General features: G+C 32.3%; 3 protein-coding genes across 3 annotated transcripts; 2 read left to right on the plus strand and 1 right to left on the minus strand.

The window, feature by feature from the left end:
* Positions 1-602: 602 nt before the first annotated feature.
* Positions 603-1,505, plus strand: LOC129896030 (uncharacterized). Its single transcript, XM_055971846.1, has 2 exons — positions 603-715; positions 814-1,505. The coding sequence occupies exons 1-2, from the start codon at positions 659-661 to the stop codon at positions 1,399-1,401; spliced, it is 645 nt and encodes a 214-aa protein (XP_055827821.1). The 5' UTR covers positions 603-658; the 3' UTR covers positions 1,402-1,505.
* Positions 1,506-15,114: 13,609 nt separating this feature from the next.
* Positions 15,115-16,188, plus strand: LOC129896020 (uncharacterized). Its single transcript, XM_055971838.1, has 2 exons — positions 15,115-15,217; positions 15,455-16,188. Exons 1-2 carry the CDS (start codon positions 15,161-15,163, stop codon positions 16,046-16,048), a joined length of 651 nt encoding a protein of 216 aa, XP_055827813.1. The 5' UTR covers positions 15,115-15,160; the 3' UTR covers positions 16,049-16,188.
* Positions 16,189-16,677: 489 nt separating this feature from the next.
* On the minus strand, positions 16,678-20,843 carry LOC129896815 (LRR receptor-like serine/threonine-protein kinase GSO1). The gene is made up of 4 exons (XM_055972794.1): positions 20,352-20,843; positions 19,224-19,484; positions 17,971-18,843; positions 16,678-17,555 (listed from the first exon to the last, which is right to left on the minus strand). Exons 1-4 carry the CDS (start codon positions 20,770-20,772, stop codon positions 17,074-17,076), a joined length of 2,037 nt encoding a protein of 678 aa, XP_055828769.1. The 5' UTR covers positions 20,773-20,843; the 3' UTR covers positions 16,678-17,073.
* Positions 20,844-21,773: the final 930 nt, after the last annotated feature.

Genomic DNA, 21,773 nt, shown 5'->3' on the forward strand with positions numbered 1-21,773 from the left:
CCCCTCAATGAAAATTCTGGTTCCGCTACTGATTGTGCTATGTTCTATTGATCTACAAGGTAGGGGTCTAGCCTACACCCTCCGTCAAGAAGGTGGATTAAAATAATTTTGTGGAGCTAATCGTGGTTAGGATAAAATCTAAAAAGACCTCGTATCTCATATCTCTTAGAAGTTTTAACAGTCCAACGCTCCTTAGTTTGTTTCGAGGAGGTTAGGCTTCATATACTCATCGTACATGTATTTTGCTATGTTCTATTAATCTACGAGATAGGGGTCTAGTCTAACCCTCCACCAAGAAGATGGCTTAAAATAATATTAAAATTACTAGCAGATAATTTGTTAGAATTATAGGTTAAATTAAACTAGTAACTTAAATATTTTTTATATTGTCTATTTGTATATGAAAATTAAATGCTTTAATTAATAAGTAGTAGTACAAAAGAATGCCTATTTTATCTAGCTTTGCCTTCATCTCAGGACACTGCTACATTGATTGGACAATTGGACCCCTGTGTACCTCCTTGCCCATAACTACTTCCCTATCTTTCATGCTATATATATATACATATATAGCTCAAAATACATATCCATTATCCAGGGCACTCAAGACTCACAATCAAATCTCTAAGGCAAAAAAAAAAAAAGTATAGAAAGAAAAATGGCCTGCTGGTCAACTGAAAATGCTACCAAGGCCTATCTTAGAGCAATAAAAATGGTTAGTGTCACTTTGGTTACATCTTTTTTACCTTCAATTTCCAATTTATAATGTTGTCATTTTCTAATATTTGATTATTATTGGTATTTTTTTTTCAGGGAAAGAGAGCAAAGGAGCCAGAGATGGCAGAATTCATTTCAGCACTTGCTGCAGGCAACAATGCACAACTTATGGTTGTTGCATGTGCCGGTGCAGCCGACTCGGCCATCACATTAGCTCTGGTGGCTGCAGCGCACCAAACAGGTGGCCGAGTCATCTGCATCATTGGATCAGCTGACAAGCTGATCCAATCGATTAAATCTCTAGGACACAACTCAAGACACGTTGAGTTTGTCTCTGGAGATGCCAAAACATTACTAATGAATGACTATAGAGAAGCGGATTTCGTACTCATTGACTGCAACCTCAACAACTGCGAAGGGATTCTTCAAACAGCGCGAATGATGGGAGAAAACGTGAGTGTTTTGGGATACAACGCGCTTTGTATGGATTCGTGGAGGTGCCAGAGCTTTAATGCTCATTTGCTTCCTATAGGGGAAGGGTTGTTAGTGACTAGTAATAAAACGGCGAAAAAAGGGGGAAATTTGGGAGTTTCAGGGAAGAAGAGTAGATGGATTGTGAAAGTAGATAAATGCACAGGGGAAGAACATGTTTTCAGAATCAGAGGAAAACCAGTTGAAGCCTAAAGCTCTCTGTTTTGTGAACTCTCTTTTGATAGATTGATTACTAGTGTTGATTAATTAGGAAAAAAAAGATTTTGAACTGTAAATAGCTGCAATGTTTGATTAATGAAGCCTATTGAATTAGTAAATACTTTGCCATTTTGAATAATGCAACTGCCATTTTCAATGTTTCTCTTGCCATAATTTGAGATGTAGCATATGGTTAACATTCTCTACAAGATACTCAATATTCACATCAAGGGATTCTCAGCATCTCGTATAAAAAAAATATGTAACGTAGAATTTGAAGAAGAGTATAAATAAGACAGAAGTTTTCATAATTTTATTTTTTTATCATAAATAATCGCCAACAAGAATTTGGTTCTTTTTACGTATTTGATATTGATAAATCTGTGAATCTAGAAATTTATTTCAGCTAATTAAACCTTCTCGAACTGTTTCTTTTTAAGAACCAAAAAGATTTGTGCCAAAATGAATCTAGAAATTCATTTCAGCTTATTACTGAAATCATGCTAAATTTATATGATTTTGTGTAAACACCCGAGTAAAGTCATTTCCCTAAATATGTGTATGGATTTCATTTGGGATTGAATCGGCCAGCTTTCACCAACTACGTACGTACACGTTCTGGTTTGTGCTAGATGACTAGTACAATAATATTATACTTCACTTGTTGTACTTTTCATTAATTCTTAATCAAAGGGGTTACAAGTCTAATCTGATGGGCAAATACCAAATCAATAATTTAAGTATGAATTCGATCAGTTATGTTGACTGAAATTATTTGAGCTAATTATATGAAAAGATGCTTATGATCTGCGACTCATCCACATGAATAACAGCGTTATACGCACGTGTGCCTGTGCTTGTCATGGTGACTAAATATAATTGATACAAATGACTAGTATTTGCTATTTTAGAAAATCAAGATAGAAATAAATTTTACCACCTTTATCCTTTATAAAATGCTGAAAAAAAGAGTTAAATTGAGATCAAAGAAAAAAAAGGGGGGCTTATTTAGACATGCGACATAGAATCGTGATTTGAAATTAATTTGATTTGAAGTTAAATTGAACATGCAATTTAAATCTTAAGTTGTGTTTCTTTTTTTTTTTTGTAAACATGAAAATTCCACAAGCCATGAAAATATCAAAAAATTTCAATTCTTACACAATCTTACTAAATTAGAAAATTTTGGTTCATAAACAAGATATCGAAATATCCTAAGATGTCGAATTAATAAATTGCATATCTCCATGTTTCTTTATAAATAAATGTTTTTAATTACAAACTTTCAAATACATATGATTTTATAACTAAGATCCACTAGTCAACAATAGTAATAACTAGTTATTCTTTAATATGATCTGTTCACACGGTACATATAATCTATTTACATGAAGCATGAATCTTTTTCTGCAAAAATTAAAATGTTGAGTCTTGTTTTATATATAAAATATAAATTTATTGGTCAAATTTTACAGTTTAAAAAAAATGAAATCACAATTTGGAATCTCAAATTATATGCTTTTTGGAAAATTTGAAATTTGAAATCATAATTTCAAATCTCATGTTCAAACGCTGATTTAAAATTATAATTTCATATCACATGTTCAAACGCAAGCTAAGGATACTCAAGTCAAATCATCCTTTTATTTTCTTAAGAGGTGCGCAAAACGTAAACATGACAACTAGTTAAAATGGACTAGAGGGAGTAGCTGGTATCTATCAGTGTATTAGGGTGGTTGAGTGTGAGAACAAAATTTCACATTGGTAATTGAAACTAAATATGAGTTGTAGGAATATTAATTAATGGTGTGAGATCTTTGGAAAACAATATGGGATTGGCTCAAAGCGAATAGTATCGGATAGAGATTTTTTAAGCTGACTTAGTCAAATAATTTATATTAAAGTCAATGATTCAACAAGACCACTATGAAAATAGTGAAGCAATTGGTGATGCTCGGTTTACTGCCTTTTGCTAGTAAACTGTATTGTAAATATTGAAACCAGTAACAACAAGTAAAGGTAATAAAACACAGAATCTGAAAAATTAATGCAGAAACAGAATCGAGCCCACTGAATGCACAGTGTGTCCTTAAGGAAATTATTCCCCTCAAAGTACCCGAGGTTTTGGAATTTTTCCTCCCAGGATAGAACGATTTACTCACCAAAGTAGAGGTACTGCAAATCTTTGATGACTGCGAACCACTTGAAGGATGTATATCACACGATTTTAGGAAGTGCAGAAAGAAGAAGAAGAAGATGGTATGTTCAGAATTTCGTATGGAACATTCTGAAGATTTACAGATATATATAGACTGTTTACACCTTTTCAGAAAAGGCACCTGTTGGGAAAAGGTTTGCCTGTTGAGAAGGTTTGCAACTTTTCGGACAAGGTTGCAACCATTCAAAAATCCGTTGGAAAAAACGAAGGGAAATTTTAAATTAATCCGGGAAAGAAACGGGTCGCGGGTCGCGGGTCAGGATTTTATTTTTCACTTAATTAATTAAATAAATAAATAATATTAATTAATTAAAAATTCAAAGAAAATTTGGTCCAAAAAGATTATCAATCAATCATATCAATTGTTCAAATCCAAATCCAAATCCAAATCCGAAGCCGAAGCCGAAGCCGAAGCCGAAGCCGTAGCCGAGCCTAGCCGAGCGAGCGACGACGACGACGGCGCGAGGGGAGACCCTCTTCTTGACCCTTTAGCAACATGAAGGAGTGCTTCTACTTTTAAGTAGGAGACTTTTCATTTCCACCACCTATGTGGGACCAAAGCTTATTTAATAAAGCAAGAGAGAACATATCATTTCCTCTCCACTTCTTTTTTCCTCAATTTCCCATTCAACCTATCAATTAAACCCAACACCTTTACCATGTCAAGGATAGCTTAGAGACCCATGCACAAGAAGAACTATAAGCTTTGACAGCCATAAATAGCCGATCATGTAGATGACACATAGTGAATTGTAATAATGGGCCACATAGTACTTAATTAGTTCGAGGGAAGACCTGTGGATCATGATGATGGACCACGTGAAACTTATTCAAAGGGAGAAAAATTATGGATAAATTAACCATTTACACATGTTATATTACCATATTTACTAATACTCCCAACTAGTTGGAAAAATAGCAAAAATTCCTATTTTTTTAATTTTCTCACTCTTTCACTAATACATCACTTTTACCTTATATCAGTTACCTAAATTCACGCCTATTCTTTAGCCTCTTTGATGGCAGTTTCTTGTTTTCAATTTCAGTTCATCTATTACTCAATTTCAAGAATCTAAGTAAGGTATATTCAAGTTTTTCCTTTAATAGTATCTCACTTCATTCTCACCTTCTTCGATTTCCTCTGCTTTCTTCTGTAAAAAAAATTTCTCACATTGTTCATTGATACACATAGAATCCGCTCCATCTTTTAGTGTTGGTCTCACTCAGTTGAATAAAAATCAAGAAAATCTTGATTCACCGGACGAGGTTAGATCCAAACATTGTTACGATCCATCAGTGATGGATAAGCTCCGTGAGAAATTGAAGTCGAAATCTCAAGATCAACATTCACCCAAAGAAGCCGACAAGAAGATTGAAGGGGTTTCAACACGCCCTAATCTCCCAAAGGTATGAGTTTCTATAAGTTTTTTCTAATGTGTTTTTATGAAGATTTACTACTTTTGATACATATAATTTTATGTATCAGATTCGTATGTATCAAGCTTACATGAGAATATTATACATCATGTTTATATTTTTTTTTAAATGTCATTTTTATAAAGTTTTACTGATTCCTGATACATATACTTTATGTATCAGATTCTTATCTATTTTCTGATACATCGTCTTTTTCTATCAAATGCTCATATATCAGGATTTACTGCTTTTGATACATATTATTTATATATCAGATTCTCAGGTATCAAGCTTACATGAGAATCTGATACATTCTGTTTATATAATTTTTTTAAATGTCATTTTTCTAAAATTTTACTGATTTCTGATACATCTACTCTGCGTATCAGATTCTTATCTTTTTTTTGATACATCATTTTTTATCGGATTTTCATGTATCAAACGTTAATGCTCCTGATATATCTTGTTTATGTATCAGAATCTCATGTATCAAGATATAATGCTTTTGATACATCATGTTTAAATACAAAAATTAAGTTGTATTTAATCAGATTTCATGTCAATGCAGGGAATGAAGTACGTCATCAAGAAGATCCCCTCACACTCTCTAAGATTCGGCACTGCATATACGATTAATTTTATTGATGATTTCAAATCATCAATAGGTGATGAAGATATACAATTATTTCGACAAATCATATTTGGTCACTATCTAGATATGCCCCAGTGCAATTTTCAACGGCAAATCATCAAATGTCTCTTACTTCTTGAGGTCGAGCAAAAAAACAGAGAGGAATTGCACAGTATGAGTACATGTCTGTAATGTCTAGAAGGCCAAGGATGGTTATGTCAGCGACATCGATGATCCAAAAAAACCTAAGAGAGATTGCATACCTCCTGGTCAAGGAGAACCGATGGACGTCGAGTAGTTTTTTTAAAAAATTTATAGTAGTAGAATGTACAATTATGTTTTTACACCAGTAGTAAATATTTTTTTTGGTTATTCAACAATTTAGCAGACTTTTAAATTTTTCTAATATTTATGTATCATATTTTAATTTATCAAACTTGAATGCTTCTGATACATCTACTTCATGTATCAGATTGTAATGTATCAAGATTTAATGATTCTGATACATCTACATTTATGTATCAGAATCTCATGCATCAATATTTACAGCTTCTGATACATATTGTTTATGTATCAGATTGTAATGTATCAAGATTTAATGATTCTGATACATCTACATTTATGTATCAGAATCTCATGCATCAATCTTTACAGCTTCTGATACATATTGTTAATGTATCAGATTGTAATGTATCAAGATTTAATGATTCTGATACATCTACATTTATGTATCAGAATCTCATGCATCAATCTTTACAGCTTCTGATACATATTGTTAATGTATCAGATTGTAATGTATCAAGATTTAATGATTCTAATACATCTACATTTATGTACCAGAATCTCATGCATCAATCTTTATAGCTTCTGATACATATTGTTAATGTATCAGATTATAATGTATCAAGATTCAATGATTCTGATACATCTACATTTATGTACCAAAATCCCATGCATCAATCTTTACAGCTTCTGATGCATATTGTTTATGTATCAGATTGTAATGTATCAAAATTTAATGATTTTGATACATCTATATTTATGTATCAGAATCTCATGTATCAATCTTTACAGCTTCTGATACATCTACAACCTATATCAATACAACATGTTATGTATCAACCACAATCCAGTTGACAAACTAATACAACAACCTTTAAAGTATCAACCTTAATACGTCGAATGTTTATATATCCGCTATTCTTATGTATCAGATTCGAAATTACTATCAATACCAAGTAACTTACAATGAATATAATTACCAACCATCCATGTATCAATTATTGATATTCAATTACTATTCTGGTTAATTGATATATGTATCAAATACAACCCACAATATAAAAAAAACTATGTAGATGTAAGTACATGATCCAAATAGAATTTATCCTGGCATAAAAACACCATTTCTCTTTGGGATGAAATTATAAGTCTTTCTGTTGTGGCCTTCATGGCCACAACGACTACAGGAATTTGTGTTCGTTCTTATCTTCTCACTAGAGTACTTTTTTCTTCCTTTCTTTGGTCTTCCTGGCATCCTTTTGTATCTTGGTGGCTAGACGAATTCTTCCAAAATTTCTTTCGGAACAGAACAATCTTTCTTATCTGGCATTGAAACCATTGAAAATTCATAAGTATTTGCCAACGCCTCTGGCTTGTAGTAATCAGAACAGTATGGCTGCATGTTTGTAATGTTCTTGCTCTTAATACTACAATTGTGTGTGAACATGGTATCTCGTCTAGTTGAAACCTGCCACAATTGCACGTTATCCTTTTAAAACACACAATGTATCTTATACCTGACTCATAAACAGAATAAAGATATTCTGATGAAACAAGAACCTGCATTAAATAATTATTACAGATATGTATCAGTAATGATGTATCAAATACAGAAATGATGTATCAGGCAATACTGATAACAGGAAATACAGAACTGATGTATCCTATAGCCATGTATCAAGCAACTATGTATCAAGTAGATAACTACTTAAAAAAAATAACTGGTGTGTACCTTCATTCTCGAACACTTCATTGTGTTTGATACTAGGATATCTTCGAATTTCCTACCCAAAAGTATGTTTTTTATAAGCTGCTATTTCCCTATTTTTGCAGTTCCAAGCACCAAATAACATTCTCGTTTGCTCCAAAAAGTCAATTATAGGCAGCTCTCGTGCTTTAACAAGACATTCATTGATATGCTCTGTTTTTTATTTTCTTTCATAGTCAAGCTCTGTTTCTTTTTTTAAAGAATTTTTTTCCTTAATTAGCATGGTAATTGATTGAAACAATCAATCATAACTTGAATTACGTTACTTTCCATAAATAACCCAACAACATTAATTGTTTTACACCCCAAAACTGATGTATCAGCTCAGCAAGTAATGTATCAAAAATTTGAAAAAAAAAGGGGAAATCGCGTAATTTCATAAAAATAAGGGATACATCGTAATTGAGTCTTTTCAGTATGTGATTTAGGTAAAGTATACAAAAATTATTGGGCATATAAATAAAGTCCTATATTGATACTGAAAAAGATGGGAAAACATTATATAGGTGTAGGAATATTCTTATTAGCATGTGGCTTTCTGGAGAAAACACATAATATAACACATAATATCACAACATATTAAAACTATTTTTGGGCTAGTTTAACTCAATGACAGAAAACTACTATGACTTCTCCCCATTAGCAAGTTGGTGCTAATATGTCCACCATTAAGTTAACACTTCCAATACAACATACTAATATTTAGCTCACAGTTTGTACTATAATCATATAACAAAATAGTAAACTTATTGACTTAAATCTCTCTTCTGTCATTTCCATTTTCTTAAATCATATCATATTAATTTCTCTTGGTATATGTTTAGGAGAATAAACTAGAATAAGAAAGAAAGTTCCAAGAAGTGTCTTTTTTGTGGCCTATTGGGAAGAATAGTTAAATTCTGTTTCTCTATTACTTACCACAAGTGCAGAATCAGAAGATAATGTATGAATGGGTCGTGGTCTCTAAAGACCAGGGGACAGAGAATTTATGCACGTTGTTTCTCTGTTAGACAAGAAGTTCTCAACTTGATCAGATCTACATCTCTGCTTCCCTATACAGAGGCAAACCAAACTCTGACTTGTTCTGCTTCTGAACTACCGGCTATTCTTATGCTGTATTGTCATTACTTCAAGGCTCATTTCCTAATTCATACAAACTTATTGTTCAAGCCTCGAAAACACTAGCCTTTGGCATAAATGGAAGGTAAGTCTACATACAATAAACCATAGTGGTTTACTAATAGTAGCCTTTGCGCATTACCAAGAGTTGTCATCATGAAAACTGTCTCTGGCAAAAATATTAAGTAAATAAAAAAGGATTAAAAATGTTATTGAACTATACGTAATTGAACAAAAATGATCTTATTTAATAGTTTGGTCTAAAAATATTCTGTCTTTAATAGTTTGATCTAAAAATGTTCTTATTCAATAAGTCAAAAATACTTTTTTTCAAATAAATATATTATTTTATTTCTTTTTAAATACATTATTTTCCTAATAATAGCTTTTATTATTAGCAAATGTTATCCTACTTCAATTAGAAAGAGATTAAGAAATACAAATATTTTCTATTTTATTGGATTTTTGTTATCATTATCCAAATAAAATTAATGATGAATTTACTATGATCTTATATATATGACATATATTATCAGTTATAAAGGTACATGCATGTAGGTATTCTATTTTAATTGTTTCCTACTTATTTAATAGTTAAAGTGATTTTAAAAGAAAACAAACAAGAATAAGGTTCTTTAAAATTAATATTTTTATGAGAAATAAAATGTGTTTAAAAAAATTATAGTATATTTATTAGGTAAAAGGCATTTTTGATTCATTAAAAAATTTGGACCAAACTATTAGCGGAAGGGGCATTTTGGGTCAAAACTGTTAGCAGTAGGGACATTTTTGAACCAAACTATTGACGAAAAGGATATTTTTAGACCAAATTATTAATTGACGACATTTTTGTTCAATTTCACATAATTTAAATGTATTTTTTACCCATTTCCTTGAAGTAAATTAAGAAAAATAAAATCTATGTGGCTATTTTGGAAGCGAGTTTTGTTGTGTGAAAATTGTTATTTATTGATTAAAAAGAGAAATAGTAGTGAATTTATAAATTAAATGAGTTTTCCTATACCTAATAGGCTAGTATTTTAGGATGAACACTCATATTCAGTTTTATATAACAATTATTATTAACGTAGATCGATCAATGCTTGAAGAGGCAACTCAAAATACTAGCCTAATAGATTGTCAAGAGTGGTTGAATAAAGTGTGTGAGAAAGCAACAAAAAGAGTTGTTTATTTTTCCCTTCTTTTGGTCCCAATTTGTCATCAAGCTTTTTTCTTGCTTGCTGAAAACTCAAATGGTCATCTTTATCTATAGGTGATGATGGAATGATCTAGTTAGAGATATTTACTACTCTTTAGGATACTCCCAATTATCTTTTTCTAGAATCACTCTAAAATTCTTTCTTTAAATTCTCTAGAATTGGTTGAACATTCTAGAGAAGGAAACAATCTAAAAAATAAAATTGGTAACTATTTAAGGTCAGTAAACTAGACACAAACAGAAAGTGAAGTACGTAAATTAAAGTATACATTCACTTTTACATGAAGATCTCTTTGGTCAAAGGAGTAAGAAAAACTACAATCTACCATGTTAGGATTTGCCTCAAAACTTCACTAACTTCACAGATAGTTTTAGATTATAACTCAATAACTAAAGGACCTATAAACTCGAGTACCTTAAACCCCTACCATCAACACAATTATAGTTGCCCTTTTCAACACCATACTCCTAGTCTATAAAGCTAAACAAACTTCACAATTGATCACCTACAACAATACTTCTAATAAAGCAAAATAGGTTACAATTAAAAAACACAATTCAAGTCTAACCAACTCAAGAGCTAAAGTAGCTTCGTCTTTTGGAACAAGTTCTTTCATTGCTTCTTGCAATGAGTCCTTATTTGCCAAGAGTGGTTTCAATGTTTGTGCAAAATAATGTTGTCTTTAATAGTAGTAATGTGGTGCTTTTTAGCACTCATCAAGCCAAAATAATTAATGTTTATATATGCACCAATAAAGCCACAAGGGCCCCAACAAATAGACAATTACAAAAATAAACTACTCCATTTGTCTCAATTTATGTGACAGTTCAAATGTCAAGAGTTAAATAGTTTAATTTGATCATGGATTCAGACATAAAATCTTTTTTTAAAATAAAGTTTACATATTTGAAAAGTATATAAAAATTATTATAATTCACAATAATTGATAATTCAAGATCACTAGAAAAAAAATATTGAAAAAAATATTATAAAAAAAAACTTATTTAAATCTCAAAATTCGAAAGATATCACATAAATTAGAACAGATGGAATATTGCCTCCCCACACACAAAAATAACAACAATTTGGAGAGGACAAAACAAATACACATTACTAGTCGTATTTTTTTTATTTGACTCGGATATGGATTTTGGGGTGGTTTGTAGGTTTTATTTGAACACTTCTAAGTAAAAATGACAATGTCATGGGGTGTCTTATTTTGGTCGTCTCATTTAACTAAATATACCCATTGTATGTTTCTTTTTGCACAAATATCCAATATTAAATAAGTTTTAGGCAAAAGTATATATTTCTTTTCCGCTTCTTTTGTTTTTGCTTCTGTTGCGTCTGAAATTTAGTTATTTTTAACTTGTGTTTCGGTCATATATGATTGAGCGCAGACATACGTAAAAATAAAAAAGTGTTAGATGAATTTGTTACATTTGTTGTCATTTTGATAAATAAATGATTGGAATTTGTTATTTGTGATTATGCAATCTATGTTTCAAATTTAAGCCTATTTGAAATAGATTTGAGTGTTGAAATTTAAAATATAAAATTATTATTTTTTGTCAAAAAAAATTAGTCAATTTCATCATGTGTTTCAGTCATGCATTAGTTAAATGATAAATCTAAAATAAGTATTTGTGCACTTCGTTCCGCCCTAATGCTAAGTGCTTACAAGCTAAATCATTCAAAAATCATACGTTGATACTTATATTTTGCAACTTATAAGAGCTTTAATTTAATTTTTTGATAAAATATTTTACTATTTTATCTCTTTTATTTTTAAAAAAATTCAAATACTTTCTCAAAATAGATTGCTTATTTAACGAATCACTTTGAGCAAAAAATGAACACATTAAATGTTTATCAGCTATTCTAAATTATCTAACCCAAAGTGGCTCGTAATTTTCTTTTTTAAAAATGGCTAAACACTTGAATCCTCCATGATTAAACGCTTGTTTATGCTTTGGTTAAAAAATAAAAAAGGAACCTCCCCCCCACCCCCATACAAAACAACAACAAACTAGTAGTACTTGAGTAGTACAATCCCAGCAACCTAAAGTGTTGATTCTTGAATCTTCACAAAAGACAGCTGTGAGAACCTGGTTTTTTAGCAATTAGCACACAGTTTGTACCTTAAAACATGCTAATACTGCTTAATGAAGTAATAAGTTTCAACTCCACCTTCATTAATGGACTCCTCGTCATCAATTATTTTATCTATTTTATCAGTCTCTGGGAAGGTCACCTTAGGTCATTCATAACATGGTCTACACGTTACTTTATGCCCAACAACTTGTGACTCAAAATATACACCCAAATTAAATAGCGTTCATAGTTTGATCTGACACGAAATTTAAGAAAAAAATAATTTGTAATTTGTGGTCTAATAAAAAACGTAGATATTTGTATGCCTATAAATCATTTTATTAAGACTAAAATAGGCATTTTAAAATAGAATAATTATAGTAAATGATCATTTGGTCATTTTAATTATCGAAAAAATGGTTCTTCGACGTATATTTCATGTATAGAGTGCATTATAATGTATATTCAGAGTATAGTTCATGTATAAGTAATCTATATTGTATATTCAGTGTATATTTTCTATGACTTTTGACAAGCTATATTGTATTGTATATTTCATAGGATTTTGGCTATTTTTTATGTAAATAAACATGGCTACATTTGTTTTGGACTAATTAGTTTATTGTATATATTTGAAATTGTCTCATTTAAAATCAACTTATTACTAAATATAAAGATGCGTCATTCTTTTGGGGACTGATTAAAAAGGAATGTGGGTAATATAAATTGCGACAGTGGGAGTAATACTAATTGAATCTTGCGACCTACTAGCAGTATTTAGCCCGCCTACGTGGCATGCCTCAATGATCAGAAAATCTATTTATCATTTTTTCTCCATTTTATTTTTTTTAAAAAGGTAATCTATGTACAGTAGAACTCAATCGTCACTTTAACATTTATCGAAACATCCCTTCTCTTCTCCCCTGTTCAAACGTCACTTTCCTCCAATTATAGCCTCCTCTCATCGTTCCTTGATTATCGTTTCACAAATCATCGCTTCCCTTGATTATTGTTTCACAAATTGATCCTCCTTTATTTTAATCCCTAATCTGTTACTTTTAGCCATCTTTACGTACTTCACTCTTTTTCTCTATTTTGTGATTCAATTTTCTATTACATCATCAGCTTATTACGTACTAGGGTTATAAATAATGGTGCTTTGAAAGATCCAACTTTGAATCTTATGTGTATTCTCAATAGGATGTTCACAGGTGAGTATAAAAACTATAATTACATCGTTCAAAGTGTTTCAAGTATTATTTTTACAGTAATAAAAATAGAATCTGGCACTAAGTAATATGAATTTTGTTCTTTTCTTTAGTGTGTAACTTTCCCGTCCTTCCCACCCTAGAGAGGTCATAGGACCACTAACAATTAACAAACACGACAAGAAACATATAACATGAACTAGATTCGGTACTATGACCCAACATGAACTAGATTCGGTACTATGCAAAATGCGTTAAGGCTTCTCTTTCATTATTATTATGTTCTAGGGCTTCAAAAAATGCCGATCTATCTTCTTCAGCGAATTTTTATCCATCCTTTTTATTATTGAATTTCCTTTATTAATCTTTTCCTTTTTGTGTAAATGTATCTTTTAATTTGTTTCTTTATAGCCTATTCTTATCAGTTTCTTCTTCAATTTTTCGTTTAACGAGGAAAAGGGACCTCCTTGCGAAAACAAAAGGATTCACGCTAGATCAAATAAAACAATCTATTGATTTTAATTTTCAAATGTGAATGGACTTCCACTAAATAATTGTGAAGCATTCAAAATATTAGCCATGATTCCAAAAGGTGGGAGCTTCAAAATAGTCCTTTTTTTATAGTCCTTTCTTTGTCTTCCGTTTTTTTTTTTTCAATTTTTTTTATGATGTCTTTTCCTCTTCTTTATTTAATTTAAATTATTTACAAATGTAATTGCAATTAAAATTTTCATAAATGTAAATGTAATTTATTTAACGCATCAACAACCATTTTAATCAAAATTTTACAGTTATTCCATCATCGGTTTGAGAAATAGAAGAGATGCAAGAAAATTGAGAAAGTTCTCTTTTTTGATGCTATATGAGAAGGTAGAGTTGTTTTCCTTTCTTCCTGCAACTTTCTGGGCTTCCATCATCTTTCTTATTTATTATAAAAAATAATTCATATAGTCTCATTTATTGTACTTTATTTTTTTTGTTTCGGGTGCCCCTTTGTAGAGATTCTTCAAGCTAACAAACACATAGTTTATTCATATTTTTTTATTATTCCATTTGTTAGTATTTATAAAACTTTTTTTTCTGAATAGAAATATGTCTTTTAACTAATATGAAGGGATAAATGTATAATAAAAAAGATATTTTCTTAATAGAAACATGTCTATAAGCTAATATGAAGGGCTTGATGTTATACCTTTACTTTATTTACTTATCAATAATTAAAAAAATTTAAGATAAAATACATGTTACTTTTGTTTCAAAATTAGACAAACAAACTTAAAACAAAGAAAATCTGTAAGTTTTTCTAAAATTGATAGCTAATTATGCAAATTGTGAATATAGCTTTTCTTATTAAGATATAAATTTTATTAAAGTTCATTCTTCTCTTTGAATATATCTACTTCCTCGGAATCAAGTCTCATGTGATGAAAAGTTAGAGAAAATATAAAATTATGAATGAATAATGAGAAGTATTAAAACTTAAAATCTAATTCTTTTGGTATGAGGATTATAATATTCAAAACTATTTTTAGTTTCAAAAATTATAAAGAATTTTACATAAAAAAAAATAATAGGGTGTTTTTATATTCACTAGTAAACAAATAAAAAGGCATCCATTTTGTAATAATTTTTCATAATTTATTTTAGGTAAGGCCAAGTTGAGAATTTTTACCAAATCAATTCCACATGGACACATCCTGTATATAAATACAGAATATGCCTCCCCAAAGTAACGTAAGCATAGGGTTGATTACATCTCTAGCTCTCCTACTTCTTTCAAGAATTCAAAAAAGAAAAATGGGTTGCTGGTCTGCTGAAAATGCCACCAAAGCCTTTCTCAAAACCATGAATATGGTAAGCACTACTATGATGAAATCTAGTCAAACCTCTCTGTAACAGTATTGTTTATTCGAATATTTTTAACTACTATAGCGAAATGTGTTATAGAGAATGATTTCATAGAAAATATGATTGTTATAGTGAAATATTGTTATAGAGAGGTCTGACTGTATATGTTAAAGAGTTTCCTTAGAAAAGATTTGTTTTCCGATTGAATCTCTTGCTAATATTGTGTTCATCTGATTAATTCAGGGAAAGAGAGCCACAGAGCCAAACGGGGCAGAGTTCATTTCCGCGCTTGCTGCAGGAAACAATGCACAAATCATGGTAGTTGCTTGTGCCAATGTTGCAGACTCCACCACCCTTGCCCTGGTGGCTGCAGCACAACAAACCAGAGGACGAGTGGTCTGCATCCTCCGGGGCATAGAAGAATTACATCTCTCCCAAATGGCTCTAGGCGCGAATTCTAGTCACCTTGAGTTTGTTGTCGCGAACTCTCAGACTCTAGAGATGCTGCTGCCAAATTACTACAAAGATGCTGATTTCATAGCTGTGGATTGTAACATTCAGAATCATGAAGAGATTCTTGAATCATTGCGAAAAAACAGAAGGGATAAAAGTACCATTGTTTTGGGATACAATGCTTTTTGCAAGGAGTCATGGAGGAGCAGCCCTTTGAGGACACAATTGTTGCCTATCGGAGAAGGGCTGCTACTGACCAGAATAACTGCAAAGGCGAAAAAGGATACTGATCGAGGACACTGGATTGTTAAAGTAGATAAATGCACGGGGGAAGAACATGTATACAGAGTAAAATCTCCTCGAAGGAGAGTAGTTGAAGCCTAAATCGCAATATATTATACCAGATAAGCTAGTCTTTTTAGTAGATTGGAATTGTAAATAGTTATTTTATGTAGAATTAAACTAACAAAGATCAAAATATGCAGGAGGAGAAGTTTAGATGAACCTAAAATGACAATTTTTTTGACACTTGTTAATCGATGATAAATCCTCACCAACGACCTAACTTGAACAGGATCTGTTCTATCTGTATATTTGAATTCTAATTGGGGCTGGTAGAGTAGAGGACTGTAAATACTTGTGCCAATTGTTCCAATCTGGATTGGGAATAGCCGGGATAGCTCAGTTGGTAGAGCAGACGACTTTAACTCCTCGTGTCACTAGTTCAAATCTGGTTCCTGACACATGACTAATTTGTATGGTTAGGAGATGGTAAACCAAATCTCATGGATGAACAATGACCATTAGCCCCCGTGGGCCATGGCCTTAGGGCCTTGTAGCCTATACTAGAATTGATATGAAATTCTACCTCCTCGACCACCTAACATACAGAAGGCAAAGAGAATGGCTTTGGCAGTTTCCATGAGCATTTTGTGAGGATTTTAGATTTTTAATCATAAAATCTAATAGTAGGAGAATATCTCCCACAATCACTTAATTCAAGCGCAGCTCTATTGGGACAAAGCATGCCTCGAGCTTCTCTAAAATGTTTAAGCAGCAACCATGGTTGAATTAATAATATGAAAGTCGAGGCACAAAACAAAAACAAAGCAATGATCCTCAGGTAAATGGAGGAACATTCATCTTTTTACAAACAGATTCATAAGAATCCATGAAACAAACAGAGGAAAATTCTCCAACATGAGAAATCCTAAGGTAGTTAAATGGCATACAAAGATACAAACATTCACAAAATGGTGAAGTCCTCAGTCGAAAAAGTTCTCAGACTGACTAAATATTTGAAGCTTCCAATACTCGTGAGAGGTTAGTACGAATCTATCTCCAGCTAATCAGTTAGGAGGATTGAAAATTTGCCACAGGCAATAGTTGATGGAAGAAAATCATTAGCATTAGGAAGAGTTGGCTAAATTACCAAGTTCTCGTACGATTGTTTCCATAGTTGGTCTCTCCTCTGGACATTCATGTGTACTTAACAAAGCAATTTTCGCTAGTTTTGTTGCTTCAGACTCAGAGAAACTTCCACGGAGATTCACGTCCATCAAGTCATGGAATTTGAACGATTCAGCAGCAGCACGCATAGAACTGGTGAATTTTCGCTTGCCAGAGAGAATTTGGAAAATAAGCACTCCAAAGGCATAAATATCACTCCTCTCAGTAAATCGGCCTATAGTGGAGTACTCTGGAGCTAAATATCCCATGGCAGCACTTGCCTTGAGGGCTGAAAAGACGGTATCATTTGTGACGAGCTTATGCAGGCCTGAATTTGAAAGCAATGGTTTGAATCGCTGGTCAAGGAGCACGTTCTCAGCACAGATATTCTGATGCACTAGAGCTGGCTTATTAACCTTGCACCCGTGCAAATACTCAACGCCTGCTCAAGAAGATAAGAGAGAGATAAAAGGAAACCCCTTGTTAGATCCACTCTATAGTAAAGCGCCAAGATTGACAACTTGTATGAGTTTGAGTTTCATGCTTGATTTAACAAACTCAGTTAGCCTTTTATTTTTTGGCTGGACTAGAATATAAATGAACGATAAGTGTATCGCCATCTAGGTGCCAAGAAATGCATCTTCAGTTCTTTAGGGTTTTACTGACCCAATTTTTTGTAAGAAGCATGTTAACGCTATTAAACCAATTCAATAAGTTGAATTAATACATGTCAAACATTTCCTGCTTCTAGTACCTGTCACTATTGAATTGTTGATACCGTAAGCTCGCGAAAAGTAGTATTATGTCAAATTACTGTACTTTAGATCTTACAAGATAGAGTTGATTCAAACGCTGACCTTTTGCAGTGCCACTAATGATAGATACCCTCGTGGACCATTCAAGAGCACGAGCTTCATCATCCTTCACATCTAGGTAGTGCAACAAGTTTCCTCTTGGCACAAAATCATATACGAGAAAACATTCTCCCCTGCTTTTAGAGCAGCAGAAACCTCTCAGCCTAACTAAATTTTCATGTCTCAGAGACGTCAAAACATTTAGTCCTCTTAAAAACTCGGCTTCTTCTGACTTGCAGCTAATTTTGGCAATTCTCGTTACAGCAACAAGTGATCCATCTCTTAGAGTCCCTCTATATGTAGTTGAAAAGTTGCTCTTAGCCAATAGATTCTTATCAGCAAAGTACTGTGTAGCCGACTCCACCTCTTCCAAATTGAATCTGTATCTCTGCAGAATCTCTTGGGAAACCCCACCATAACGCCGACCCTCAGCCAAGGGATCCCAACCAATCGAGTACTCAAGACTGACTAGGGGAGAACCATTCTTCCTATTAACCTCCTTGGCCTGGTCAACACTTAGACGGCTATCACACATTTCCAGTCCACCTCCAAGCTTCTGTTTTCGTCTTCTATAGTGCGTGAATGAAAGAATTCCTATAGCAGATGCAATAATAGTAACCACAATAACCCCTACAACAACAGATGCCTGTGAGGTTTTAGACGACTTTGTGCAGCCATTTCCGCTACAATTTAGATTGAGATTAGCTGTCTCTGGAATATCTCTAGTAGATAAACCACCTGAGCCACCTCCATAGGGCTCTGGTCTATTAAGATTCGAGCGATCCAAAGATGTACAAACTCGCAAGGACGGAAAACCCACACCACATAGTCCTGGATTGTTCTCATACAGGAATCCTCCAACTAATCTCTTCAAAGCTTCAGAAGACAGAAAACAAAAGACCAGATAAGATATAATTTACCAAAAAACTATAAGTAGGACACTTATGGAGCTACATATACATTACTCCCTCCATCCAAATTTATGTGGCACTGTTGGTATTTCGAGATTCGACCTTCTAAAACTATGACCGTGAATTTGGACATAGAAGCTTTATATTTTTTGAATTAAAATTTATATATTTGAAAACTACGTAAATAGTACTATAAACCACAATAATTAACAACTTAAATTATCTAAAAAGGCATATAAAGAAATTTCAATCAAAAAAAAACCTTGGTTGACTCACAAAACTCCAACTGTGTGGCATTAATTTGGACGGAGGGAAAGTACAATGTAGGGTGAGAAGATTCATTACCAAGAGGCACATTGCCAGACATCTTATTATTTCGAATATCCAAAACTTCAAGCAAGGGAGCATCCGCAAGTTTTGAAGGAATTGAACCGAAAAGATGATTAGAACTCAAGTCCACCCTCATCAACACTCCCAAGTCACCCAAGCTAGCGGGGATCGCACCAGTTAACTGATTGGATTGCAGAGCCAGGACATTGAGCTTCTTTAGAGTCCCTAGTTGAGTGGGTATGCTCCCAGTAAAGTGGTTATAGCATAGTTGCAAAACTGTACGATATAAAACAAGACAATAAACTAAGTGAGACAGACTCCATAATCGAAACGAGGTTGTAAATGAACACCCAAAAACCAAGCTTAAAGCCACCTTTAGAACATATGGGGATGAACTACAACAACAACATACCAAGTGTAATTCCACAGAGTGGGGGTTCGGGGAGGGTAATAAAGAGGTTGTTTCCAATAAACTCTTGGCTCAAGAATAAACAGTTCAAAGCGGGATGGAAAAGGAAATAATGGAAGTGAAAGAAGACATGGCAAAATACAATAGAAAGTACAACAAATCATTCTGAACAGCAAATATAACAAAATAATATGATAATCGAAGTACAAGATCAAAGGACAAGAAACTAAGGGAGTAATGTAACAACTACTAGTATGAAAGGAATACAAGGGATGAACTACCAGACTGAAATTGGACTTCTAAATAGAACAAGTTCCAGTTTGTGAAATGGAGGTGGTATATTATAGAAATGAAGACAACTTCAATTTTTTCAGTAAGACATAAATTATTAACAGCAGAAGCTCCTAGCTTTTCCAACAAGAACTCAGCACATTTGGACAAAATATACAGAAAGAACAAGGAAAATGTAAAGCTTTCATCTTTTATAGATTTTGAATCAAATTTTTAAAATTTGTCTTCAAAAATATTTCATGTTTCCACTCACAAAACTTCAAATTGTTTCAAAGTAAAATGCATATCCAAACACGACTACAAGTTCCAAAAATCACAACTTCATAAACTCACATATCCAACTTTCTAACTTCAAAGTTCATGCCCAAACAGGAGCTTAAAAAATGCCCAAAAAACCAAACAAAACATAATGTACAAAACATAAAAGTTTCTTAGTTACTGACCTTGCAAGCTTGACATGTTTCCAAGTTGTTGAGGGATCTCACCAGAGAGATTATTAACATTCAAATACAGATCAGTGAGCTCTGTCAAATTAGAAATTTCTCTTGGTATCTCTCCATACAATGAATTATAATGCAAGTAGAGTCCACTCAAGTGAGTTAGCCCACCGATGGCTGGAGACAACTTCCCTTTAAGGCCTTTACCTTGTAGAGAAATGTTAGCAACTTGACCCTTTTCATTACAAGCAACACCTTCAAAAGAACCATCACATGGATTACCAGAAACAGTCCATGATGTGAGCAAAGCATTTTCAGGGTCAAGACTTGCCTTTAAGTCCATTAGAGCTTGTAACTCAGCATTTCCATTTACAGAAACTGACAAGAGTATGAGGAGAAAACAGAGAAATAATGGAGGAAAACCCATGTTACTTACCCCCTTTTGACTGGAAATGGTGGAGTGAGCTTCTTGTTTTGTTTCAGAGAAGTACTACTGACTCACTTGGTTACTTTTTTTTCTTTTGAGCAGTGGTACTAATGTTTTTATCTTCCCTAGGAAATAAGTTATCCAAAAATTAATTATTTTGGAATAAGTTATCTTATTTTTATATGATATAATTTATTTTATCATTATAGTATAATAAATAATAGAATAAATTATATCAAATTTGATAATCAAATAAAATATTAAAATTTTATTCTTAAATTATTTTTTTTATCCCGAAACAAAACCATATGAAGCGTTGTGGATTTTTCAATCCTAAATTAAAAAAAAAATTGTTGAAAGTGCTACATCAAAAAATAAATTACTTAATATATGAATTTAACTTAATCAAACATAAACGTAAATGCGGAGTATTGGGTGGAAAATGGGAAAAAAATGTGTGTGCTTTGGCTTTTGTTTGTTTGTTCTTTTGAAGAAAAAAAAAATTGTTCTTGTGGTGTGTTTGTTGTGTTGTCCTATGTTCTTGGGCATGATAGACACAAGAATCGAGGGAGGGTTCGTATATCGGCGCTGGATGCTACGAGAAAATGGGATTCGACAAATGAGAATAGACAAAGTTATGGAGATGTCTCCATTGCTAACATTGGTTTCGTTTCATTGATTATTATATTATAAATAATTATTTAATATTAATTGTTTATCTTATTAAATTAAAAATATATTTTTATATTATTCTTGCAATTAATTTATTTTGACAATGTTCATATTTGTTTGTAATATTTTCAAGAAACTTTTTTAGGAGTGAATTAGTAAAATTATCTTTTTATTTATAATTTTTTAAGTATCGTGCAAAATAAAAATTGATCAATTAATATGAGCTACAGAAAGCAAAATACAATTAAATTAGGGATTAGTTATATATAGTGTAGTTATGCAGGTATTAATTATGTAATGTATAGTTATGCAAGTATTAATTATGGTTT

Source organism: Solanum dulcamara, chromosome 7 (genome assembly GCF_947179165.1).
Source record: "Solanum dulcamara chromosome 7, daSolDulc1.2, whole genome shotgun sequence".
Taxonomy (NCBI): Eukaryota; Viridiplantae; Streptophyta; class Magnoliopsida; order Solanales; family Solanaceae; genus Solanum; species Solanum dulcamara.

Coding starts and splice junctions, on each gene's coding strand:
- LOC129896030 (XM_055971846.1), top strand. CDS start 659: ATGGCCTGCTGGTCAACTGAAAATGCTACCAAGGCCTATCTTAGAGCA. Junction 716..813: donor ATCTTAGAGCAATAAAAATG/GTTAGTGTCACT, acceptor TTTTTTTTTCAG/GGAAAGAGAGCAAAGGAGCC.
- LOC129896020 (XM_055971838.1), top strand. CDS start 15,161: ATGGGTTGCTGGTCTGCTGAAAATGCCACCAAAGCCTTTCTCAAAACC. Junction 15,218..15,454: donor TTCTCAAAACCATGAATATG/GTAAGCACTACT, acceptor TGATTAATTCAG/GGAAAGAGAGCCACAGAGCC.
- LOC129896815 (XM_055972794.1), bottom strand. CDS start 20,772: ATGGGTTTTCCTCCATTATTTCTCTGTTTTCTCCTCATACTCTTGTCA. Junction 19,485..20,351: donor AAACATGTCAAGCTTGCAAG/GTCAGTAACTAA, acceptor TATATCGTACAG/TTTTGCAACTATGCTATAAC. Junction 18,844..19,223: donor GTCTGGCAATGTGCCTCTTG/GTAATGAATCTT, acceptor TGTCTTCTGAAG/CTTTGAAGAGATTAGTTGGA.